The following is a 27,594-nucleotide window of genomic DNA, read 5'->3' on the forward strand; positions in this document are numbered from 1 at the left end:
AAAACTATCTCTGGACAAATAAGAAATTGAGGGTACAGTATAATACAGGTATAGTAGAGTGCTAGAAAGCAACTGGGCACCAATTGTGATTAAAGTACGGTATCACTGTTCAAAATCATAAGGTATACACAAATGTCACATTTTAGCACAAGCCTCTTTCATCTGTATTTCCTAAGCATGTGCAACCTTAAAGGAGTTGTAAAGGTAAAAGTTTTTTTACCTTAATGCATCCTATGCATTAAGGTAAAAAAACATCTGACAGCACCGCCCCCCCCCCCCCCCCCCCCGAGCCCCCGTTATACTTACCTCACTGTTCGAAAGTCCCGGGCGCGTGCTTGTCATCCTGCTCGGTTCCCAGCCTGGCCGTTGATTGGCTAGGCTGGGCGGATTGATAGCAGTGCAGCCATTGGCTGGCGCTGCTGTCAATCACAGCGGATGACGCGGCGCGCCGGGGGGCGGGGCCGAGTGATACAGTCGGCGGCTATGGCCGCTGCTGTATCACGGGAGCGCGCTCGCAAAAGCTTTCCACCATGCGAGGGAGCTCGCATGAACGTGGAAAGCTTTTGCGAGGAGGAGCCGAGACAGCCGCCGAGGGACCCCAGAAGACACGGATCCGGGTCACTCTGTGCAAAACGATCTGCACAGTGGAGGTAAGTATAACATGTATGTTATTTAAAAAAAAAAAAAAATTGTACCTTTAGTGTTCCTTTAAAGGACAAGTTCACCTTTTGTAACAGGTTACATTTGTTACTGTTATGTTACTTCTGTTCATTATTATTTTTGTATTGATCTGTGGCGCAGTGTTCTGATCTTTGTTGGGGGCGCATCTTTAACCACTTGCACGGGCAGGCAGGTTGGCGTACAGGTACGTCCCTTTAAATTTGCCACCCAGCGTGCACTCGCCCACTGCATGCCTCGAGAGTGTGGCCGCTGGTCCGGGGAACTCGATGTTCCCAGGAGGCCTGCAATTGCTGTCGGCATGGGCAGAACAGGGGAATGCTTTTGTAAACGAGGCATTCCCCTATTCTGCCTAGTGACACTGTCACTGATGACTGTTCCCCGTGATCGGGAACGGTCATCAGTGACGTGTCACTAGTAGCCACGCCCCCTAACAGTAAGAATCACTCCCTAGGGAACACTTAACCCCTACAGCGTCACCTAGTGGTTAACCCCTTTACTGCCAGTGTCATTTTTACAGTAACCAGTGCATTTTTATAGCACTGGTCACTGTAAAAATGACATTGGTCCCAAAATGGTGTCAAAAGTGTCCGATGTGTCCGCCATAATGTCGCAGTCACGACAAAAATTGATGATTGCCGCCATAACTAGTAAAAAAATATATTAATAAAAATGCCATAAAACTATCCCCTATTTTGTAGACTCTATGGGCCAGATTCACATAGAAGAGCGGCGGCGTAACGTATCGTAGATACGTTACACGCCGCAATTTTTCATCGCAAGTGCCTGATTCACCAAGCACTTGTGATGAAAACCTACGCCGGCGGCCTCTGGCGCAAGGCGGGCCAATTTAAATGGGCGTGTGCCATTTAAATTAGGCGCGCTCCCGCGCCAGACCTACCGCGCATGCTCCGTTTCCAAACTCCTGTCGTGCATTGCGCGCCGTGACGTAATTTTTTCGAACGGCGACACGCGTAGCGTAATTCCGTATTCCCGGACGGCTTACGCAAACGACGTTGATTTTTAAATTTCGACGCGGGAACAACGGCCATACTTTAGACAGCAATACGCTTGCTGACTAAAGTTAGGGCACCTAAAATGACGACTAACTTTGCGACGGGAAACTAGACTAGCGGCGACGTAGCAAACGCGAAAATCCGTCGTGAATCGCCGTAACTCCTAATTTGCATACCCGACGCTGGTTTACGACGCAAACTCCCCCCAGCGGTGGCCGCGGTACTGCATCCTAAGATCCGACAGTGTAAAACAATTACACCTGTCGGATCTTCTGGCTATCTATGCGTAACTGATTCTATGAATCAGTCGCATAGATAGAAACAGAGATACGACGGTGTATCAGCAGATACGCCGTCGTATCTCCACTGTGAATCTGGCCCTATAACTTTTGCGCAAACCAATCATTAAACGCTTTATTGCATTTTTTTTTTTTAAACAAAAATATGTAGAAAAATACTTATCGGCCTAAACTGTGGAAAAAAAATTATATATTTTGTGGGGGATATTTATTATAGCAAAAAGTTACGTAAAAAAGGATGTACATTTTGTTTGGGCGCCACATCGCATAGCCGCACAATTGTTAGTTAAAGCGACACAGTGCCGAATCGCAAAAATTGGCCTTTGACCATCAAAATGGTCCGTGGCTGAAGCGGTTCAGATAGGTTCAGTATTGATGTTTACACCCATATTCAGGGTGTAACATGTTACAAATCCTCTGGCCCCTGCACCCCCCCCCCCTTCGACACCCCGTTGTAACAGGCAGAAGGGTATCCTGTTCCCCCACTCTCTGTCACAATCTGAAAAGAAAGTGGCTGTGTGGGGTTCTTCCTTGGCAGCTGCGTCATTCATTCACAGTGTTCTGTGAATGGGATACTACAAGGCTTGCAGCTCTCAATGAATTACAACAGATTATACACACAGTCTGCAAGACCCTACATTGCACCCACAATCTGCTGATGATTGGTGCAATGCTTTCCAGACTCCCAATAATAAAAAAAAAATACACATTTTTTTTTTTACCTGCAAAAAGATGTGCATTTTTTTTTTTTTTTTTTTTTTTTTATAGATTGTAAGCTCAAACAAGCAAGTTTTTCTGATTCCTACTGTATTACACTGTATTGTAATTGTACTGTCTGCCCTTATGTTGTAAAGCGCTGTGTAAACTGTCAGCACTATATAAATCCTGTACATTAATAATAGTAAAAAAAGTGAACTTATCCTTTAAAGTATAACAAAATAGTTTTCTTTAGTTTGAATAGAGTAGAGAAGCATTAGAATTTGTCAGGTTCTTACTGCCGTCTGTGCCCCCTTTAGGGAGATTCACCCTCTCTATTCTCCGCTTTACCATTACCAACGAAAGTAAAAGAAAATCCAAATTTTAGGGTTGATTCCAGAACAAGAATAGAGGGGGAAATCTTCCAATAGAGACACTGCTTCAGGTCACACCTCAGGATTCCTTCACTTTGGAGGGATTTCCTATCAATTCCTGTTTTGGCTATGCGATAGTAGGTGAAGGGAAATCTCCCCAATGGGAAATGGATGGCAAAAAACAGGGATTATAATTCTCCCTCATTCTGTCCAGTCTATGTATCCAAAATGTGGAGCATGCTCTGTGTGATTCAGGTGTGAACTAGCCTAAGAGCCACCATCTGCAGTGTCTGCTGATGGCTCTAAAAGGGGAGACTGTTTATAAACATGTATGTATGCACTTCAGCATCGGTTTGTTCTGGACAGGCTTCTTGATACCCTGTTTCCCCAAAAATAAGACCTACCCTGAAAATAAGACCTAGCGTTATTTTCCAGGAGGGCTGCAATATAAGCCCTACCCCGAAAATAAGCCCTAGTTAAAAATGCTTGTAAAATCCTATAATCCACTCTATTACAGTAGTTTATAATGTACAATGTGTGTGTTTCTGTAATATAATTGCGGGGAAGAGAGCTCCGGTGGGTAACAGAAGTGCAGAGCGGCACTATAACAAAAGTATTTGGCACAATTATATTACAGAAACGCACACATTGTACATTATATAATACTGTAATAGAGTGGATTAGAGGATTTTACAAGCATTTTAACGCAGTTCACACTGGGGATTCCTGGCAGGGAGGGAGAGGGGGAGAGAAGACAGCACATTACATGGTAAGACCTACCCCGAAAATAAGCCCTACTGTGTCTTTTGTTGGCATAATTAATATAAGACCCGGGCTTATTTTCGGGGAAACACGGTAGTTACAATGGTAGATCGTGCTTACACAATGTTTTTATAGGTATGAATGCTTTTAGTCTCCACCGGGGACTCATGTAACAGTGTGATAATTCAGGAACACATTTGGGAGACCGTTGTCAACTCATCAGAGGAATAGCCTTACCAAGGACCTTCATGGCAGGATCACAAAGTCATTATGTTAATCAAAGTTGCAGATTTAAACAGAGTGAAAATGACTTGTGAAATTACACTATCATGTTAAAGTTTGTATGGTCTCGTAGTAATGGGGTATAATTTTGCTTTAAGGTAGATCTAAACCTTAAATGTTTAGACATTTTGTTTTAATTTTTCCATTAAATAGTTTTCCTCCTTTTTTTTAAACCTTGTCTCAATCTCAGTGCTGCTTACACCGATCAGCCGTAACAATTATGACCTCCCACCATAACATTATGGACTCCACTAGACCTCTGAAGGTATGCTGTAGTATTTGTAATCAAACAGGGAGCAGATCCTTTGAGCCCCTGCAAATTTGCCTTCTTCCCATGTTACATCCTGGTGCCATTTCTTCCACAGGTAAGAGACGCACACACACCTGGCCAGCCACACGATGTAAAAGAAAACATGATTCACCAGACCGCTTTTTTATTGCTCTGTGATCCAGTTCTGATGTTCTTGTGTGCATTGCAGGTGCTTTTGGCTGTGAACATGGGTCAGCATGGACACTCTGACCGGTCTAGCCCCATACACTGCAAAGCTGCAATGCTGTTCTGACACCTTTCTATTCGAATGAAAATTAACTTTTTCAGCAACATGACCTACAGTAGCTTTTTTATTGGATCAGACTACAGAGGCCAGTCTTTGCTCCCCATATGCATCAGTGAGCCTTGGCTGGCCATGACCCTTTTGCCGGTTCACCTGTTTTACTTCCATATACTGCTTTTGCTAGGTCCTGCCCCCTGCAGACCAGGAACATCCCACAAGAGATGCAGGTTTGGAGCTGTTCAGACCCAGTCATCTGGCCATTACAATTTGGCCCTTGTCAAAGTTGCTCAAATCCTTACGCTTACCCATTTTTTTCTGCTTTCAACACAACTACATGGACATGTTTATTTGCTGCCTAATCTATCCCACTGATGTTCGGCTGCCGTTGTAACAATTTGATCAATGTTATTCAATTTACCTGTCAGTGGTCCTAATGCTATGGCTGATCGGTGTATCTCTTTCAGCAACGTTACATTCTCTTTCTGTCTACATGCACTGGCTTCATCGCCTCCTGCACATCATTGCTCTGGTCTGACCTAATAGTGACAACTGTGGAGTAAACCTGCATGGTATAAGTTGGCACAGCTGCTAGTCTCCATCAAAGACTCGTAAAACTGGGTAACCTTGCAGGAGCACATTTGGGGATATTTGTCACCCCAATACAGTAAGGTTGCATTCACACCTGAGGGTATTGTTTTCAGGTGTTTTTTAGGGCGTTTTTCTGACAGGATTTTTTGCCATTTTTGGAGAGTTTTTGCAGAGCTTTTGTACAGGTGTTTTGAGGTCCAAAGGTCACCAATGTAAAAAGCCTGTAATCTGCCTAAAAACAAGCTCATGTACTTTTTCTGAGCTTCAGGCATTTTGCTTCAGGCGACGGAATGCTCAGATGTGAACAGGGATTTTGCTTGTTGGGTTTTTTGGAACTTTTGAGATGAGCATTTTACGAGCATTTTACAAGCTGAAAACGCTCAGGTGTAAATACAGCCTCAGTATTTAAAACGTTTAAACAAGGAACTTCCTTGGCATTCGAAAGCTTCAGATTTCTAGAGATTGAAAACAACTTTTCAAATTGCATTAGCATATTAGACATATATAAGATTTTAATAATTGTGTTTAGATCTACTTTCAATGCCCACTAACTGCCTGCTGTGGTACCATTGCAATATGTGACCTGTGTGCAGTGCTACAACCTTGGCATCTCTGATCTTATTGGAAGGTGTGTCTACTAGCTAAATTCATGAAGTTGAGGCCTACCACAGGCCGATTAAAACATAATGATTTTAGACATTATACAATGGTTCCAATAACACTGTATGTTTTGACTTTTAGCTAAATGAAAAAAACAAAGAGAACTCTGCAATCACCTCTGAAGTCAACTACCTTCGTCAACAGAATAAGAAAATAACAGAGAAATTTTCCAGGTTAAAACTGGAACAGGCCAATGCTGATACAAATAACCTTCAGGATATAACCCAAAGTACCAAGGAGGAGGTAACTCAGATTTAAACATATGGTTGCAATCTTAGCATCTCAGTTACTTTAAAGCACTTTCTCTGTCTATATAGTTCAAACAAGTAGGTTTTTCTACCCATACTGCTATGTGCTCTTCCATCTGTTATCTAATTAATAGACTAAAACATAGTGGGGTAGTGTTTGAATATGAGGACAGTGTCTCTTGACTGAAATGATTAAGATTACATTTCCCTCCTGCAGCGTCAAACGCTTTTTTGATTTTTTTCCAAGAGTTGCGGTGCTTAGTCTTAAAAGGGATGTTCTGGGTGCAGAGGCATCAAGTTTCCATTGCCTTTTCAACTGATATTGAGGCTTTAATGACTTGTAATTATAACTGTTTTGTAAAGTGAAAACACTTTTCTTTTAACTTATGACCTGCTGTGGTTTCAGATCATACTGTATTTTTGTACAGAATCATGGTTTAATAAGTAAAGTTTTCAAACCTAAAATAATGGTAATATTATAATGGAAGACAGAGAAGCACAGTTAATCACATGAAAAATGAGAAGTGACTTGTGGTAATTTCCTAAAATGTACCTTCTGCACGTCTTTTTCATCCATAACCAAAACATGTTAGTAATTAGCGTGCAAAGAGGCAGGATCCTTTCCTGGGTTAATTTTGTGTAATGCTGTGTAATTGTCAGTTTACCATATGGCACCCATGGTGTCTGGCTGACCCTGTCTTTGGTTTCTGGTATGAAAATTTGATAATTGTATAGGGTTACTAAGGTATTTATGTTCATTATATTTGGTTCACGTTATTACTTTTGTAATGCAAACAGTCAGCAGTGACTGTTCTAAACGCAATTTATTTTATTTAGTATTTGATCCAAATGCACACCAATTTAAAATGGTATTAAAACCTCAGGGGCTGATTTTACTAAGATTTCCGGGAAGTACTGGGCACTCTACATGTAATAGCGCACCGTTTCAGGCAATTAAATATTTAGCTAGGCGAACGTGTGAATGAAAATTTGTGCTATTAGCGGCGAACATGCCTTAGTAAATTCAGAATCTGTGCTAATCGCTGATTCCTCGGATCTGCAAGTGCCAATTGCTACCAAGTTATTATATAGCACTGCATGGCAACCAGGATCCATGTATGTGAAGAAAACATTTTTATGTGAGATGTGCTCTACATCGTGTGCATCTATTGATGTATATTGCAATTGGTATTCCTATTTTTTTTCTTCTTTTGCTAACAAATGCAGTTATGAATGAGTATTGCAGAGTAATGTCTGCTATTCTGTAAAGTTACATGTATTGAACATTTAGGTTACCTATTTGTTCTATGTTTATTTTTTATTTAGGTGAATATAAAACTATAATTATTTATGTTCATTCTTTAATCATACTACGCTATTATGCAGGTCTCAGTGTACTTGGCACATTGACTTGGTCTGCTCAGATATCTCCAAAGCACTCAAGTTATGAGTTAAAATCCCAGCCAACCTATATCCCAACACTTGTGTTTAGTTTTCATTTTTTTTGTGTTTATTTTTCTAGTGCACAATCAAATTAAAATAAACAAACAACAAATGTAAACTGCCCGGTAACCGGTGTGTGATGTTTGGAATCCCACACCATAAAATTATTGAATACTTACAGTACATACCATTGCATGCATATGAAGAGTAAATATAATAGAATCAACAGAACTAAAGTGCATTGGCTAACTGGCATATGCCTATTTTCAGCATATGCTGCAGAATTCAATGCAATCTTTTAGTATCTTTTAGGATTTGAACCCATGAGTCCTTCAAGGCCTGTGTCTTTTAAGGTAGAAGTGTTGACTACCAGCCTATTGGAATAAGCACAATCATACCTGGAAAATACATTTACTAGTGTTTGATGTATTTAATAGTATGCAATAATGTTTTGCAAATGACCCATTAATATTATGGAAACAACCATGCTCATGCTGTGATGGCATTGGCTATTAGGAAAAAGAATGTGTAAAAAAACGGCATGAGGTCCCCCCCAGTCCATGCCAGGCCCTTGGGGTCTGGTATGGATTTTAAGGGAAACAGAACGCCAAAAAAAAAAAAAATGAAGTGGGGTCATCACAAAATCCATACCAGGCCCTTTGGGTCTGGCATACATATTAAGGGGAACTCCACACCAACATTAAAAAAAAACATTGGTGTGGGCCCCCCCCCCCAAAATCCATACCAGACACTTATCCGAGCATGCAACCTGGAGGTAAGGATAGGTGAGTGGGGACGAGCAAGCACTCCTACTTCTGAACCATACCAGGCCACATACCCTCAACATTGGGAGGGTGCTTTGGGGTGCCCCCTAAGCACCTTGCCCCCATGTTGATAGCCGGTGGTTAACGGGGTCTGCGGGCAGGGGGCTTATCAGAATCGGGAATCCCTCTTTAACAAGCCCCCCTTATGTGAATGGGTACTGGGTACATTGTACCCCTACCCATTCACCCAAAAAGTATAGAAAAATACCAACTACAAGAGACAGTTTTTGAAAAATCCTTTATTTAAAAAATAAATAATTCTCCCACGATGTGCATCATCAATCACGGTGCCCGACGGACCCAAAAAATTAAAAACAATCAAAATGCTCCGCCTCCATGGGAGGACTCCCGCTGTATGAGCTCTGTACACTTTGACAATTCTTTTATAGGCAAAGGTGAGACCACCCGATGGCCTCACCCCCTATGATCTCACAAGGAGGCGGGGTCACCCGGTTATGTCACTGGGTGGCCCATCCTATAACACCTGGCAAAGCGAACAAATAGCAGTCGGTGGGAGCCCTCCCATCGAGGCGGAGGTTTTTTTGTTGCTATTTTTTGGATCTGTTGGGTGCCATGATTGACGATCGATTTTTTTTTTAATAAAGGATTTGTCAAAAACTCTCTTGTGTTTTTTTTATACTTTTTGGGTGAATGGGTAGGGGTACAATGTACCCGATACCCATTCACATAGAGGGGGTCCAGGATCTGGGGGACCCCTTGTTAAAGGGGGCATCCAGATTCTAATAAGCCCCCCGCCTGCAGACACTGGACGATCGTTTGGGAGGAGATCGTTGAATGGTTTCCAGGGATTGAGGAGTAACTTCATGCTTTATGGTCACTTGCTGGCCAGAGCCATCTGGTGAGCGCAATTTGTTGTCACCTTTATCTGGAACACAGATTTTATTTTTCACATGGTGTTTGGGGCAGAATCATTCAAAAAGATTTCTGGAGTTGTTTTGGACTTTTTATGACATATTTGTAATTATAAACTATGATATCCTCCTACTCACGGTGCCGTGGAACACTGTCAGGTAGCACTGCAAATCCAAACTTGGTTCAAACTTTAAAGCACTCTGCATCCAAACAGGTCACGTGTATTCGCAGAGATAGACTGTGTGGCCAAAACCCGACATGTTTCGTTATTACAACTTTGTTATACCTGAAGGGTTTCACATGTACTGGCACTTTAAGGCTGGCTCCACCCAGCAGTGATGACAAGGGTCAAGGGGTATAGTAGCCATCTTAGAGAGAGCACATGTAGAAAGAGATAACCTGTAATGTCCTGAGATGCATGTTCCAGGGTACAGCATGTACTGAATAAACATCCATTGTACCAGCCCAGAGTCTTGTGTCCCTCTCAACACAGAGGATATAACAAACTTATTCATCTGAATAAGTTGTAATAACGAAACATGTCGGGTTTTGGCCACACAGTCTATCTCTGCAAATAAACGTGACCTGTTTGGATGCCGAGTGCTTTAAAGTTTGAACCAAGTTTGGATTTGCAGTGCTACCTGACAGTGTTCCACGGCACCGTGAGTAGGAGGATATCTTTTTTCTTGCTGATCGGGGGTCCGCCGTGACCACTTCTCACCAGTTGAAATTTTTTGAAGGAGTTGATGGATGTGACACATTGCTGTTTTACAAGTTTTGTTTGTGAGTGTAACTTTTGAAGTTTTAATTTGGTGTGCTATTAAACCTTTTGCGGTATCACACTCTTTGTACTTCTTTGTTTCTTCCTACAATCCATGTGGAGCTTTTGAAGGTTACATTGTTTATTCATCTGTACCAACTGGAAACATCTCTATTAGCCTATTTGCCAAAACACGAGAGTGTGAGGCATATTGGTCTGGTGAGTGTCCATTTTGATGGAGAAGGAATCACAGATCACTATCGGGTGTGGTGAAAGCTCTTGAAGATCGCAGGATCCTTGATCACATGAACTTTCATTTATTATCCATTTTTTGATTTTTAAAGATTTGTTTTGCACATTCAGTGCTCCTAAACTCACGTTTCTGTATTATCACGGGTGTTTATGAACATTCTCACAGTTTGTGATTAATTTTCACTTATTATATATGGTTTGACACTATTGTATATGGTTTGTGACAGTGTTTATATTTAGTAGAATATGCACACATATTTGGTTAGCGCTGTTGTAATTTGCTGACACTCTTGAGGGAGTACTATCATTTTACACTTTTTTTTCACTAATTATAAACTATATATACAATTTTCTCGAGTCGTCTTCCAGGACGGCACCTTGAGAGTAGACTGGCTTCACCTGACAGGAAACACAATCAAAAAGAGGTTTAAAAACCCCGCCCCTCCCCGTGCACCTCAGTTCATGATTGTGTTTCCCCCAGCGAAACGTTTTTTTGTTTTTCCAAAAAGACCTAAGGCCTGGGGCTGGTGGTCCCCCTCTTGGAAGGTGAGCCATGGGTCCTGGGAGGCCTTGAGCTCAGTGAGGCTATTGCCTGTCCAGAGGGTCTCCCTGTATAGAAGGGGGGGGAGGGAGCTGAAGGAAAAACCATGTTTGGAAACCCCCCCCCGGCTAGGTGTATCTGGGATAGTGGCTATCTCAGAACACCTAGGTGGCTGGAATCCCTCTCTCCCGAGCGTCTTCCTACCTGCTGGGCCGGGTAAAGATGCATCTCCGTGCTGTGGAATCGGCTGCTGTTCTCCCAGGCTCGTTTCTCGATGGAGCCAGCATTCGACGCTGCATCGATGGCGGCGCAGGGTGATGACGTACTTCCGGTTCCGGTCTTCACCAAAATGGCGGCCGCCATCGGCGTTAGCACACACACACACGGAGCGCAGCAGGGGAGAGAGTGGCGCCCGATTCGACGGTGCCATGGAGCGTGAGGACCGCCAGGCACTAACCACTGCTGCAGAGGAAGCCACCAGGGGTGAGTCTACCTCTAAAAAACCTCATTGGGGCACTTGGACTGGGTCCTTATTCCCCACACACCCCCCTTCCCTTCCCCTACTCCCTTTTTGATTAAAGCCTCTGTCTTTTACTTTCAGGGGAAGAGGTTATTGCCCAGGGGGAGGCTTCTAGTGTTTCTGCTAAACATACATCTAAAGCTAAAAGATGTGGGAATTGTAGCATTAAGCTAGCCACAGATTATTCCAAGCTTTTGTGTGCCAAGTGCATTCAAAAACTCACAGGGAAGGAAACTTCGCTAATAATGAAAGAATTCCTGACGGTTCAGTCAGAGATGCTTTCCACATTAAAGGAGTTTAAGGAAGTCTTAAAACCCAAAGGACCTGATCCCCTAGCAGCTGGACCCTCCTCACAGGAAAGCTTATCCACCTCGGCTCCAAAATTATTGAGGGCTAGGGACGTTCTTCTGTCAGACTCTGAGGATTCAGAGGCTCAGGAAGAGGGTCTCATTGATAGCCAGACAGATGAGGAGGATGAAGATGCTAGATCAGGCAAATTCATTTTTTCAGCAAATGACATGGGTGGTTTACTGACAGTTATCTATACCTCTGAGGGGATTCAGCAGCCGGCCGAACTAGTGTCAGCACAGGATAAGATGTACCAGGGTTTGGCTAAACCCCAGCCAAAGGTTATCCCAGTTCACCAATCTCTTCAGGACTTAGTTCTAAGAGAGTGGGCAGAACCTGAAAAGAAGTTACTTAGGTACAAAACCTGGAAAAGGCGCTGTCCCTTTAAAGAGGAACTAGAAAACAAATTTTTCAAAGTCCCTAAACTAGACGCTTCCCTAGCTCAACTGTCTAGACAGTCTGACCTTTCCTTTGAGGATGCTGGGAATTTAAAAGATTCACTAGACAGACGGGCAGAGACCTCCCTTCGCAGGGCCTGGGAGGCTAATGCGGCAGCCCTTGGGCCCGCCCTGGCCTCATCCTGCATTGCCAGAAATACGGATACCTGGCTATCCAGGATGTTGGAACATATCCCGCAGACTTCAAAGTTTAAGGATATCCGAGATTCCCTTAGAGTCATAGGTAGCGCTGTCGCTTATCTAGCAGACGCATCAATTGAGTCCGCTCGAGCCTCTGCTAAAACGGGCGCTCTTATTAACGCCTCAAGAAGGGCACTATGGCTCAAAACATGGGAAGGAGATTTGGCCTCCAAATCCCGTCTCTGTGCCCTGCCCTTTGAGGGATCCCTCCTCTTTGGGACAGGTTTAGACCAGGCTCTAACTAGGGCCTCAGAAAAGGGTAAACGGTTCCCGCCCAAACCTAAACAAAATAGGAGGAGATTTTTTCGAGGCCCCCAGAATAAAAACCGACCTTCAGACCGAAGAGCGGCCTTTAATAGGAGGTGGATCACAGGAAAGGATAAACCAAAAGGGGGAATCCTTTTCCCTGATCCTAAACCCGCTGGGAAAGACTCCAAGTGACTCGAGAGTCGGGGGAAGGCTCTCCCGATTTCTTCCAGCTTGGGAAAGCATAACACGGAGTCCTCATATTTTGCAGATAGTGAAGGAAGGCTACAGATTGGAATTCCGCCATCTTCCCCCACCAATTTTCCTCCTCACTCATTTACCCCAAAATCCCCTCAAAGCGGCAAGCCTTCTAGGGAAGGTGTCAGACCTAGCACAACAGGGGGTCATAGTCCCAGTTCCGGTAGACCAACAGGGTCAGGGGGTGTACTCTCACATCTTCGTAGTACCAAAACCCTCGGGAAAATTCCGTCTAATCATCAACTTAAAACCCCTGAATACTTATCTCCTCTACAAGAGGTTCCGCATGGAGAACATTTACAGTCTCAAAGGACTTCTTTTAGAAGGGGTATTTATGATAACCATAGACCTGAAGGACGCCTACCTCCATGTCCCCATTTACCAGGACCATCAAAGATTCCTGAGATTCGCCATTGTTTCCCCTCAGGGGATCCAACACTGGCAATTCACTGCTCTTCCCTTTGGGCTTGCCTCCAGCCCAAGAGTTTTCACGAAGGTGCTAGCAGAGGTGGTCGCCTTTCTACATCTGAAGGGCATCTCCCTTGTTCCCTACCTCGACGATCTGCTGCTGTTCAATCCCAGTCGAGCACTTCTTCTCACGGACCTGACCACCGTCCTGACTACACTGGAATCCTTAGGATGGATTATAAACAGAGAAAAATCTTCTCTCCTCCCAGAACAGAGAAAGATCTATCTGGGATTCTTAATAGATTCCTTAGAGAAAAAGCTTCTCCTACCAGTAGACAAGGTCCAGAGACTCATCTCAGTGGTCAGGTCTGTCAGGGGAACAGCAGATATTTCACTCAGGGAGATCATGAGATTGTTGGGACTTATGACCTCATGCATCCCGGCAGTTCCGTGGGCCCAGCTTCACTACAGGCCACTACAGGCCTTCCTCCTCTCCTCCTGGGACGGGAAGGAAACATCCCTAGACTCCAGGGTCTCCATTCCAGAGTCGGTAAAGAACACTCGAGTGGTGGCTCATTCCTCGGAACTTGGGAAGAGGCCTTCAGTGGAACCAGTCAAACCCCCTCAGGATAACCACGGATGCCAGCTCCTGGGGATGGGGAGCCCACATGGCGGGCCTACAGGCCCAGGGTTCCTGGGATCGACACCAAAGGGAGTCGTCTTCCAACTTCCGAGAATTATCAGCGGTCGGAAGAGCCTTGGAAGCGTTCGAGGAGAGAATCCTGAACCAGGAAATACAAATTCTCTCCGACAACGCGACCACGGTGGCGTTCCTGAACCATCAGGGAGGCACCAAGTCCCGTTCGCTCCTAAGGTTGTCCCTAGAAATTCTAGGTTGGGCAGAACAGAGGGTTCGCTCCCTGTCAGCAGTTCACATCAGGGGAGTCCTAAACCTAGAAGCGGACTTTCTAAGCCGCCAACCCATTCTCCAGGGAGAGTGGGAACTAAGTCAGGAGGTCTTCGATTGGGTATGTCATCATTTCGGCATCCCAGAAATAGACCTCTTTGCTCACAGGAGGAACAAGAAGATAGAAAGGTTCTTCTCCCTCTCCCGGGATCAGGGATCGGAAGGTGTGGACGCGTTGGCCCAGGCCTGGACATTTTACCTAGCCTATGCCTTTCCTCCTCTGAATCTGATCCCGAGGGTATTGCAAAAACTGAGTCGTTCACAAGGGAAGCTGATTCTGATCGCTCCCTGGTGGCCCAAAAGATCTTGGTTTCCAATGTTAGAACAGTGGTCAGTCCTTCCTCCCCTCCCTCTCCCGGTCCGGGTGGACCTTCTGCGGCAGGGGCCGATCTTTCATCCAGAGCCAGGCTTTTTCAGTCTGACGGCCTGGTACTTGAGAGGTGGAACCTGCAGCGGAAGGGTTGCTCAGAGAAGGTAATAGATACCCTCTTAGCGAGTCGTAAGGTAGTTACCAGGAAGATCTATGCCAAGACCTGGGGAGTGTTTTCATGCTGGTGCGCGGCAAGACAAGCTCCACTACCCGAAATATCCGTTATCTTGGAGTTCCTTCAGAAAGGGGTAGATCTAGGTCTAGCTACGAGAACCCTAAGAGTACAGGTTGCCGCCTTGTCCTACTTTTTAGACAAGAGGCTGGCTCTGGATCCTCTTATTAAGAGGTTCCTGACGGCCAGGGATAGGTTGTCACCTATACAGATATCCAGAGTTCCCCCTTGGGACCTCTCCCTGGTGCTAGATCAGCTATCCAAACCTCCGTTTGAACCGATAGACAGCATTCCGGTTAGGCTGTTAGTATTTAAATTCTCCTTTCTTTTGGCCATCACCACGGCCAAAAGAATAGGAGACATGCAAGCGCTCTCAATCAAAGAGCCTTATTTTCGTTTATTTGAAGACAGGGTAGTCCTAAGTCAGGATCCCCTGTACCTACCTAAGGTGGCAACGAAGTTTCATAGGTCACAAGAAATTATACTTCCTTCTTTTTGCGCAAAACCACAGAATGAAAGAGAACAAACCTTTCATTGTTTGGATGTAAGACGCTGTTTGTTAATTTATTTAGAAAGGGTGAGCGAGTTCAGACGCTCATCACACTTGCTAATCAATTTTTCAGGAAAGAAAAAGGGTTGCCAAGCATCTAGAGCAGACCTGGGCAAACTACGGCCCGCGGGCCGTATACGGCCCGGCGGACCTTTTAATCCGGCCCCCGGGCAGTGTTGCCAACCGTCCGTAGAATTACGGACAGTACGTAAATAAAAGGCACTTTTTCCCTGTTCGTAAAAGTCCGTAATAAGGGAAATGTGCCCGTAAAAAGATCGGAATGTGAGCCGCAGCGCAGGCAGCGTCTAGTCCTCCTACATTATGCATAGCCTCACCCTCTCTGACTGCCCAGCCCACCACCACCCGCCACGCAGCCAATTATCAAAGCGCATTTTCGCGCTAACAACACTGCTGCCAGCCTATTCAAAAGAGCAGCGCGGGGAAACTGAGGAACATCGTAGAATGTGTGGACTCTGTGGAGAGCGGCACCGGCGGGATAGCACACAGCAGCAGATGTAGTGGACACACTGCAGACGCACCCCCACTGTGACGGAGTGGACTGAGTGAAGGCAGACGGAGACCGACCAGTGCGCCTGCCTGCCTGCTCTGCCCGCCCGACTGACTGACTGTAGCAGTCGGCCAGCCGCCATGCTGGTGCCCGGACCTGGAGTGGACCCTGGTCTCCACTCTCTTCGTTGGAGTAGGACTCCTCGCGACGCCTGCTGCCTGCCCTCAGTGCCACTGCCCTGGCCTTGTCTGGTGAGTCCTCCTCAGTCCAGCAGCAGAGTGTGAAGTGCTATCCTACCTAGACATCATCAGTATGCTGTGTCCTCCTCCTGTGCCATGTCCCCAGCCTCTGTCCCCCTCCTGTGTCATGTCCCCAGCCTCTGTCCCCCTCCTGTGTCATGTCCCCAGCCTCTGTCCCCCTCCTGTGTCATGTCCCCAGCCTCTGTCCCCCTCCTGTGTCATGTCCCCAGCCTCTGTCCCCCTCCTGTGTCATGTCCCCAGCCTCTGTCCCCCTCCTGTGCCATGTCCCCAGCCTCTGTCCCCCTCCTGTGCCATGTCCCCAGCCTCTGTCCCCCTCCAGTGCCATGTCCCCAGCCTCTGTCCCCCTCCTGTGCCATGTCCCCAGCCTCTGTCCCCCTCCTGTGCCATGTCTATAACAAGTACTCGTACCAGTTGTCCAACAATGATATTTACTGCTTTTTATAAAGAAATACAATTGATTTTATGCAGTATTGAGTTTAGCCTTTTGGCCCGGCCCTCCAAAATATTTTTAGTTTCTCATGTGGCCCCATCGAAAAAATAATTGCCCACCCCTGATCTAGAGCCTCTATATCTAGATGGATAAGACAGGCAATTTCAGTAGCATACAGTAAGGCTGGCAAAACAGTACCTAAAGTCAAGGCACATTCCACGAGATCTATAGCAACCTCCTGGGCAGAGAGAGCAGGAGTTTCAGTGGAACAAATCTGTAGATCAGCAACGTGGTCAAGCCAGAATACCTTTCTAAAACACTACCGAGTGGAACTCCTGTCACCCCAAGACTTGACGTTTGGCAGAAGAGTCCTGCAGGCAGTGGTCCCGCCCTAAGGTAGGCCTGAGGGTTACTTGCTTATCTCTCAAGGTGCCGTCCTGGAAGACGACTCGAGAAAATACCAGTTACTCACCGGTAGCTGTTTTTCTATGAGTCTTACAGGACGGCAGGCCTATTTCCCACCCTGATGACTTTGTATGGTTTGTATTTTCATATACTGGTTCCCGTGCTCTTATGGTGGTTACTTTATCACGAACTGAGGTGCACGGGGAGGGGCGGGGTTTTTAAACCTCTTTTTGATTGTGTTTCCTGTCAGGTGAAGCCAGTCTACTCTCAAGGTGCCGTCCTGTAAGACTCATAGAAAAACAGCTACCGGTGAGTAACTGGTATTTTTTTTAAATTTTTTTTTGCACATGTAAAAAGTGAAGCAATTCGCTAATACACATTTAAACAAGGTTATAAACGTAAACATATTATTTTTTTCTTTGTCTGAATTTCTCACTTTCTGTTCCTCCTCAGTAAGCTTGCCCCCCATCATCCGAGCTGCTCTGGCTGGGGGTTAGTCGGCGTGCTCGTCCCCTCCCTTAGGACTACATCTCTGCGGGGAGACACTGTGAACACAGGGATGGGACGAGCACGCTGACTAACCCTCAGCCCGAACAGCTCTGATGATGGGCGAGCAAGCTTACTGAGGAGAAGCAGGAAGTGAGAAATTCAGACAAAGAAAAAAACATTTAGAAGGGAAATCAAAGGAAAAGGTAAGTGAATCAACAATGCACTAGCTTAAAGGAACCTATTTAGAAAAAAACAAAAAACCTTTACCACCCCTTTAAATTGCAGTTTTCACAGGAAAAAATTAAAAGTGGACAGTGTCATCTTGAGTCAGTCTGTTAGCTTGGAGAAGGGAAGGGAGGGGAAAGGAGGAGCAGGAAAGTGACTGCCACCCTATGCTATGGGTCTGTGTGCTTTTATTGTTGTACACAGCACAGTGAGACACAACTCTAGTTCCTGCATGCAAGGGTTGGCTCTATAAGATGCAGCAAGAAAATATAGCCAACCTATAACAGGAAACCTGGGGCAGCAGGCATGATAACAGCATAAACTGGAACATGGCCAAGTATTAAAAAATATATGGAAGGACCCTAACCAAGAAAAACTACAACACTTTAAAGGCACAAAGTCATAACAACATTATGTAAAATCATGTTTTTATTTTTTTATTTATGTAATTAGAAATATTGAAAGTAAAACACACACACATACATGTTAAATGCTGTTCCACATACACAAGACCTTCAAGTACATCAATCTACACCAGATACTCCAATACTTATATTCAACTATATTTGGTTCATTCACAGTATATCATGCCATTATTTTGTTCAGGTAAGTATCTGGATATCAAAAATGAAACATATTTCTCAGGTCAATGCTGCTTCTTCAGAAAAAATTGGGGACAGTAATCTGCATTGAAAATCACAGCATATTTGTATTACACAATATAAAAAACTGCATACATTTTTGTATAGGGGTCAAAAGACCTACCTCCTGAAGAGCAATAACCCAGTAATGCATTTTTATACAATTTAAAAACCAGACTAAATAAATGTATATTCAATCATCATAATACTTCACTACATTGTTAACAAAGCTGCTATTAATGAATTTCAGTCATGTGTTTCCTGCAGAATGATGTTGTGATTGGCCCACAGCTATCACATGGTATCTGGGGCAATTGCAGCCCCCTGTACCAGGTAATTAGCTGTAGCCAATCACAGATTACTAGTAATCAGAGCCGCCATGAATGTAACCCATTCATGACAGTTGAAAATATTACTGTTTCAATGATTATCATTGAAACAATATTCAAAAACATTGAAAAAATTCCTGATCACCACCCCCAGAGTAGTACAGTGTTACTATGGTGACACTGAACTACTCTAAGGCCCCATACACACAAGAGAATTTATCCGCGAATACGGTCCAGCGGACCGTTTCCGCGGATAAATCCTCTCAAGGATTTCGGCGGATTTTCATGCGATGGAGTGTACACACCATCGCATTGAAATCCGCGCCGAAATCCTCTGGCGATGACGTGTCGCGCCGTCGCCGCGATTATGATGCGGCGACGTGCGCGAATTAAGGAATTCCACGCATGCGTCGAATCATTACGACGCATGCGGGGGATCCCTTCGGACGGATGGATCCGGTGAGTCTATACAGACCAGCGGATCCATCCGTTGGGATGGATTCCAGCAGATGGATTTGCTTGGCATGTCAGCAAATATTCGATCTGCTGGAATCCATCCCAGGGGAGAAATATCCGCGGAAACAGATCCGCTGGAGTGTACACACCATAGGATCTATCCGCTGAAACCCATCTGCTGGGATTTTTCAGCGGATGGATTCTATGGTGTGTACGGGGCCGAAGAGTACGTTAAAAAATAATAATGACAAAATAAATACATTTGAATATTCTTTTTTTTTATCAGGAAGTATTTCGACCTGATCTCTGCCACACCAGTCATATGCTTACACTGCGTATATGCGTATGTAAAGAAACTTTTTTTTTTTTTTTATTTCTTCATTTTCCCAAGAATTTTGACAAAAAAACACAGCATCAAAAAACGTGCCATGCCTCTTACTAAATGCCTCAGACTACTTTCCAAAGAGGGGACATTTGGGGGGATTTGTACTGTGCTGGCATTTTAAGGGTCTGAAGAAATCAGTTAGGCTGTCAGTACATCAGGGTATGTGGCCACACAGCCACAGACATAACAAAATGCAATGCATTGTGTGTTCTGACACCATTCTATCAGAACCAGCATTAACTTTTTTATCAATTTTTAAAAAATATCTCTTCCATTAGATCAGACTACACAGGCCAACCATCCTGCATGCATCAGTGACACTTGACTGCACATGACCTTCTCACTAGTTTACAGGTTTTCCTTATTTGGACCTCTTTTGGTAGGTCCTGACTTCTGCAGACCGGGTTTGAAGTTGCACTGACCAATATATATCTATAACCCTGCCTATAATGTGCCTTGTCAAAGTTGCTTATATCCTTATGCTTGCCCATTTTTTCATTCAACACAACAACTTCAGGGACAACATGTTCACTTGCTGCCTAATATACTGTATCCCACCTATTTTCAGGTGCTATTGTAATAAGATAAGCAGTGGTCATATTGTTATGGCTGATTGGTGTCTACAGTGTAAACATACACATATGCTCTTCAGGGCACCATGATGCATAGATGTGAATGCATTGTGCACTATGAAACCCCTGCATTGAGAAAAATAATAGAAACTCAAATTGAATAGGCTTTCTTAATGTACAACTAAAGGCCTCTGTCTGAGGCTTGGTTCACACTGCTGCGCTGCAAATTTGTTCAGTTTTTTGTCCTGTGTGAGGTGCGAATTAAACCGCAAATTTACCACAATTTTACCGTGGATTTCAGGAGTTGGACATTCTGCAATTGATGTTCTAGTCCAGAAAGAAGATGTTACACCGCAAGAATCGTGATCTTTATTCTAAGTAAAAAAATTGTGATTCTCATTTTAGCCAGAATCGTGCAGCTGTACTGCAAAGTTATTATACCTCCTGCTTACTAGTACTCTTGTGGCCTATGCATCCCTCCTTCTTTTTTTCACTTTCTTTACAATTTTGGTCCATGGACAGTCTGACATTCCAAATACCCTGGTGGTATGTGTAAATGTCTGCTTGGTGTTTACCCATCCTTTTCGTTGGTGGTCAGTGTAAATGCCCCTGAAATTGGTGGTCAAGAAAAATGCTCATGTTTCAACGGTGGTCAGTGTAAATTCCTCCTGCACATTGGGAATCAATGTAAGAGCTTGCTATACATTAATTGGTTAGTGAAGTCCCCCTTTAGCTTGGCAGTTAGTGTAAATGCACCCTATTAGTATATTGGGGTCATTATAAATGCTCACAATGCTGGTGGTCAGTGTAAATTCCTACTGTACATTTGTAGTCCGTGTACATTTCTTCTTGTACATTAGTTGTCATAAATTCCCCATTTTACATTGGTGCCAGCACATAGTTGTAACACATTATACATGGCATGCATACGTTCTGACCCTAAGTGCATACCCAGTTGTAGGGATTTACAAGCCTGGATAGAAGGAAGAATTGTGAATTCAGCTAATAGTTCTACTTAAATTTAGCATATTTTGTAAAGTGATTCATATTTTGGTGGCCCTATACAACTATGAGAATACAGCAAGCTTGCTTTTTTCAATCAGCTCTACAAAAAAAAAAGTATGCTCATGGGACATCAACATTTGATAAGTGCAATTCATACAGACATATTCCAGCACTTGCAAAGCATTATTGGTCAATTTTTACAACATTTTTCTCCACAGTAATTTATAAAAACTGAAGGACAAAGTCACAGAAGTCAGTCTAGTGAAAACACTTGCAAATCATTTAAGAGGATCTTCAGTCTTAAAAAAATAAATACATAAAATAATAGTCATTGTAGCTGCTGATTTTGAAAAAAAAGGACACTTGCCTGTCTAAGGATCGAGTGCCGTCCTCGCTCAAGCCAGTTCTTCAAGTTCGGTCTCTGGGTCCCCAGTGCGGACATGTTTACTATGGAAAGTTGGCTGTGATTCCTTGCGGTATAACTTCCGGCTATCCACTGCACATGCGTGAGTCGCACAGCACTTTATGAATGGACCCACAGCCTCCTGGGACCTGTGAAGCAGAAGGTTTTGGGTAAGGGAGGGGAGTAGAGAAATTCTGCTCAAGCCTAGGCTACCCGAGCCCCCCAAAAAATAAAAAAGCCTCCAAAAGTGGGAGAGGAGGGTGTGTAGGAAGTGTAAAAACTGAACTTCCCTTTTAGGGTAAAGTTCCACATTAATGTTCATTAAAGACTATATTTATGATCTACAGTACTTCACCAAATCTGTAGGCTACAAAGGACACGGCAAGTAAAAACTGACAGTAGTAAAATTATCTGACTTTTAGCAATGAATGAGTAAAATGTATAGTAATCATATAGGACCTCTGTAAAGATGGCCACACACAAATAAGATTTTAGGCTTTTTCTCTCAACACTGTTAAATATTCTAAAGTACTGCAGTAGGTTACCTTGACTGAAAATTGGTTTAGAATGGTTTAACTTGCCTGACAATTGCAATGTCTTTGGTCAGTACTAGGCTAGCAATTACTTAGAAATAATTAGCCAGATTCTCTGAATCTGCGCCGTTGTAAATGTAAGCGTATGCTCAAACTGAGATACGCTTAAATGTTGCTAAGATACGACCGGCGTAAGTCTCCTACGCCGTCGTATCTTAACTGCATATTTACGCTGGCCGCTAGGGGCGTGTATGCTGATTTACGCCTAGAATATGTAAATCAGCGAGATACGTCTATTCACGAGCGTAAGCCCGGCCGTCACAGTTAAGATAAGTCGTTTACGTAAGCCGTTTTCAGGCCTAAAGATATTCCACCAAAAAGATGGCGCAGCCAATGTTAAATATGGACGTCGGACACGCTTCAAATTTTTAATTTTTTACGTTCTTTGCGTAAGTCGTCCGTGAATGGGGCTGGGCGTAATTTACGTTCACGTCGAAACCAATAAGTCTTTGCGGCGTAATTTGGAGCATGCACACTGGGATATGTCCACGGACGACGCATGTGCCGTTCGTAAAAAAACGTCAATCACGTCGGGTCACGATTCATTAGCATAAAACACGCCCACCTCTTCTCTTTGAATTAGGCGCGCTTAGGCTAGCACATTTACGCTACGCCGCCGTAACTTAGGATGCAAGTGCTTTGTGAATATAGAACTTGCCTTTCTGGCTTACGGCGGCGTAGCGTATATGCGATATGCTACGCCTGCCTAACGTAAGGCTCATCTACCTGAATCCAGCTAATTGACTGGATACTCCTAATTTAAACATTTGGGTATGTACATGAAGGGTCTTATTATCTTGTTCATCTTTCTTTTGTGTTTTTCTCTTGGCAATCACATTACAATGTGTAGGTCATTAGTCTCCAAATCTTGTAACATACTGTATACTTCCTGTGTCTATTGTTTTCACTCTAGAATTTTTTATTGTTTGAAGTATAGGCTGCAATTGCATTTATGGCACTATATTTTTATCCCTTGTAATACTTTAACAATAGCTTTGTGTCACTCAATCCCAATACTCTTCACACTTGCTTACTGCCCCCTTAAGGTATGGTAGCAATTTTCTCCATTCAATCCATGCCCTGTTCTGCTCTTATATTATGAGGACAGTCAGATAGAATCGAGAGGAACAGGTTGACTGACATTATAAGAGAATTACAGTATGATCCCTGAAATTGCAGTTTGCGCCATGTGAGTCAGGTTTGATGGAAACATGATGGATCCAGAGAGGGGGCCATCTGCAGAGCAGTCAACTAATTAAACACAGCTTCACATTACAGTTTCACCAACTCATTCTAGCAAGTTCAAAGTGCAGTTTTATGAGCTACATAACTCATAGTAAACATTTTACCTACAAAGGCCAACCATTTCCTACAGTAACACTCTTATATTGGTATTATGGCAAAAGTAAACACCATCTGGTGATTATTGTTCAGTTTTTTTTTTAGGTTCCATCCAATCATGTTCAAAAAAATACCTCAACAAAAACAAATTCACTAACAAATCCTCTAACAAAAATGTATCCGCATCACCTTATAACGATACATGTTTAACTAGAAAAGGTTATAATTGAATACTAAAATCTGTTACATACAAATCACACACCCATGATATCCTAGTGCAAAGCCCACTTGGTACGTGGCACATATTAAAAACAATTCTTTATTCTAAAACCCTTGCCACTAACCTACCAGTAATTAAAAATAGTATAAAATCTAATCCTAGAACTCCCCAAAAGTTTCTGGTTGTGTCAAAAAATAAAGACATTTGTTTGTTGATCTCATATAGTAATCTCTATTTCTCACATACCTAGTAGTGTTGGTACTTTTTGTTTGGTGCTCAGAAAAATATTTGAATCTGAAACTCAATTTCCATGCATTTACCAAAATGTATTCAGCCACATGTCTTGGGTAAAAAAAAATTCAATAAGCGTATATTTATTTGCGCAAAAGTTATAGCATCAACAAACTATGGTACGTTTAATGGAATTTACGCAACTTCTAGTTTATGACCGCCTATCTCAATTCTTGAGGTGCTAAAATGGCAGGGCAGTACAAAACCCCTCCAAATTACCACTTTTTGGAAAGTAGACACCCCAAGGAATCTGCTGAGAGACATGTTGAGCCCATTGAATATTTTTTTTTGTGATTAAAAAAATTACAAAAAAATAATAATAAAACGTATATGTTGAACGTACTCCTGCAGATATACGTCAGCAGAATGGCACGGCTGGGCACAATCACGTACCTGTACGTCCTCTTTAAGTGTCCACCCGGTCCGAAGCTCTGTGAATGCGGCCGCTGGACCAGCGGACCCGATCGCCGCTGGAGTCCCACGATCGGTCTCCGGAGCTGAAGAACGGGGAGAGCTGTGTGTAAACACAGCTTCCCCGTTCTTCACTGTGGCGCTGTCATTGATCGTGTGTTCCCTAATATAGGTCCAGCCCCGCCCCTCTACAGTAAGAAACACAGATGAGGTCACACTTGACCCCTTCAGCGCCCCCTAGTGGTTAACTCCCAAACTGCAATTGTCATTTTCACAGTAAACAATGCATTTTTATTGCATTTTTTGCTCTGAAAATTACAATGGTCCCAAAAATGTGTCAAAATTGTGCGAAGTGTCCGCCATAATGTCGCAGTCACGAAAATTTTTTTTTTGCTTATTTCAAGTTTTTTTACCAAAAATAGGTAGAGGAATACGTATCGGCCTAAACTGAGGAAAAAAAAAAATATTTGTATATATATTTTTGGGGGATATTTATTATAGCAAAAAGTAAAATATATTGTTTTTTTTTCAAAATTGGCGCTCTATTTTTGTTTATAGCGCAAAAAAAAACCCCCAGAGGTGGTCAAATACCTCCAAAATAAAGCTCTATTTGCGGGAAAAAAAGGATGCCAATTTTGTTTGGGAGCCACGTCGCATGACTGCGCAAAAACTGGCCGGGTCCTTTACCTGCCTAAAGGTCCGGGTCTTATATGGTTAAAGCAGAGGCCCTGGTGAGTGTTTTTTTTTTCACAAAGTATTTGCACACCAATTTTTTTTTTTATTTTACTACATTTTTTTGGAAAAAAAAAACACTTGAATTTGAATGCACAAAAACACACTATATTGGCCAAAATGCGCTGTGAAAAAAAAAATGATCTTATGCCAAGTACTTGGATTTCAAACAAGACACACTTTAAAATTACACACACTCGTGGAGCAGCAACAAACTATATACATTTTTAAAAGACTTTAAAAGGTTACCACTTTAGATTTACAGAGAAGGTCTACTGGTAGAATTGCTGTCTTCAATCTGACATTTGCATTGATGCCTCACATGCATGGTGCAATTGCTGTTTACTCTTAACACAAGATTGATGCTTGCATTCGCCTTTGCGCGTGTGTAAAATAGGTAGAAGAATACGTATCAGCCTAAACTGAGGAAAAAATATATTTATTATAGAAAAAAGTAAAAAATATTGCATTTTTTTCAAAACTGTCGCTCTATTTTTTGTTTATAGCGCAAAAAATAAAAACCGCAGAGGTGATCAAATATCACCAAAGGAAAGCTCTATTTGTGGGAAAAAAAGGATGTCAATTTTGTTTGGGAGCCACGTCGCACGACCGCGCAATTGTCTGTCAAAGTGACGCAATGCCGGTCCGGGGCTTAAATGGTTAAGAAATCTCTGCCAAGAGCGGGCATATACGTGCACTATTCTTTTTTTTCATTGAGACAATGGGCTGAAGGGAAAAAAAAATTATTCCGCCATTCACATCAGTCTGTGTGGGTGAAGAAATCTCTGCCAAGAAAAGTAAATAAAAATATATGCCGAAGCAAAGGTGTGATCTGACAATACGTCCACCCCTGCCCCTATGCTTCGCCATAAATGCTCTTTTTTTAACTGTGGTGGTGAAATCAAACCCTACAGCACTGGAGTCATGGATTTACGTATCGTAAAAGAAAACCATGTTGCTGTCAAAATAAATAAATCCGTGCTGCAGCTGAATGGTGTACCTGTAAAGCAAACAATGCTAACAATAAATTGCAGTATCAATAAAACAACCTTTTTTTGCAATCAGTGCAAAAAAAGAGTAAAAAATATATGCCGAAGCATAGGGGCAATCCGCCCCTAATATCCACCCCTGCCCCCATGCTTCGGCATATATGCTGTTTTTTAATTGTGGTGGTGAAATCACCTCTTACAGCGCTGGGGTCACGGATTTATGTATAGTGAGAGCAAACTGTCAAAATAAATAAATCAGTGCTGCAGCTGAATGGCGTACCTACAAAGCAAACTATGGTTAACAATAAAACACAATAACGGTACAACATAATAGTAGAATGACATACCTGCAAAGCAAAAGCAATAAAACTAAGTAACAATAAAACATAATCTCTTTTACATCTCCAATCTATGTCTTGGTGAGGTGGCCTCTTTTTGTATTCATATTTACTTTATTGTAATTTTTATCATTTCTGTACATTATGACTCATCGGGTAGCCCACCGTGGATTCTAGGGATGTGGCCTGGACGGACCCCGTGGCGAACACTTAGGCCGCGTACACACGGTCGTTCCAAACCGATGAGAATGGTCCAACGGGCCATTTCCATCGGTTCACCGCTGATGTGGCCTTATGGTCTGATGTGCGTACACACCATCATTCCAAAAACCGATCGGGTCAGAACGCGGTGACGTCAAACACACAACGTGCTGAATAAAACGAAGTTCAATGCTTCCAAGCATGCGTTGACTTGATTCTGAGCATGCGCGGGTTTTGAACCAATGATTTATGTACTAACCATCGGTTTGGACCGATCGGGCAGCAGGCCATCAGTTCGATTTTAAAGCATGTTTTTAAATTTTGGACCGAAGGACAACAGAGCGATGGGCTATACACACGGTCGGTTTGGACCGATGAAACTGAACCTCAGTCCATTCTCATCGGTTTTGTCCGACCGTGTGTACGCGCCCTAAAGCGAACTGCCCTCCACACAATATTCAATCAGATAGGAAATTACCATTTCCCTGATTGTATGCTCCATTTCTTCAATTTTGATCATATCACCATTTGGCACTCGGAGCACTTTTCACATTCTCTGTGTTGCACCATTATGGTATATTGTGTATTTCATCTATCCACGTGACGTGAGCCATGAATAAGCACTGATTTTGTGTGAAATGTCAGCTGTTCCCCTGTTCCTGTTGTTTTGATCTGGTGATGTATTTGCTGTTCATTTAATAAAAGACAACCTGTACGGTTTTTGGAGTGCGGCCATCCATCCTTCATCTATCTTTTATGCTTGCCTAGTGCACCGCCAGCACCCTTGGAATCCTGTAACAGTGTGTGACCGTATAGTAGACCCACCTGGAGCGGTGACTTTCTTTCTTCTATCCACGTGACTTGTTCCTCGCCGGACCCCGGGGCCTCCATACTGGGCTCCCCCTGTCATTCTGTCATTAAGGGCAGGGCTTACAATCCCATACCCATATCATATTGATATTTCTATTTAATTTTCTTTGTAATTTTACTAATCTTCATATTTATTGTGATTATATATTTACTTTCACTGTTTATTATTTTTT

General features: G+C 43.3%; 1 protein-coding gene across 1 annotated transcript in view; it reads left to right on the forward strand.

The window, feature by feature from the left end:
• The window catches only part of LOC120941176 (polyamine-modulated factor 1-binding protein 1-like), a 512,202-nt gene that overhangs the window by 238,642 nt on the left and 245,966 nt on the right, over positions 1–27,594 (forward strand). The window contains exon 18 of the mRNA XM_040354465.1: positions 5,991–6,152. Within this exon, the coding sequence (XP_040210399.1) occupies positions 5,991–6,152 (162 nt within the window). The remainder of the gene's footprint in view (positions 1–5,990; positions 6,153–27,594) is intronic.

This window comes from Rana temporaria, chromosome 5 (assembly GCF_905171775.1).
Source record: "Rana temporaria chromosome 5, aRanTem1.1, whole genome shotgun sequence".
NCBI classification, from domain to species: domain Eukaryota; kingdom Metazoa; phylum Chordata; class Amphibia; order Anura; family Ranidae; genus Rana; species Rana temporaria.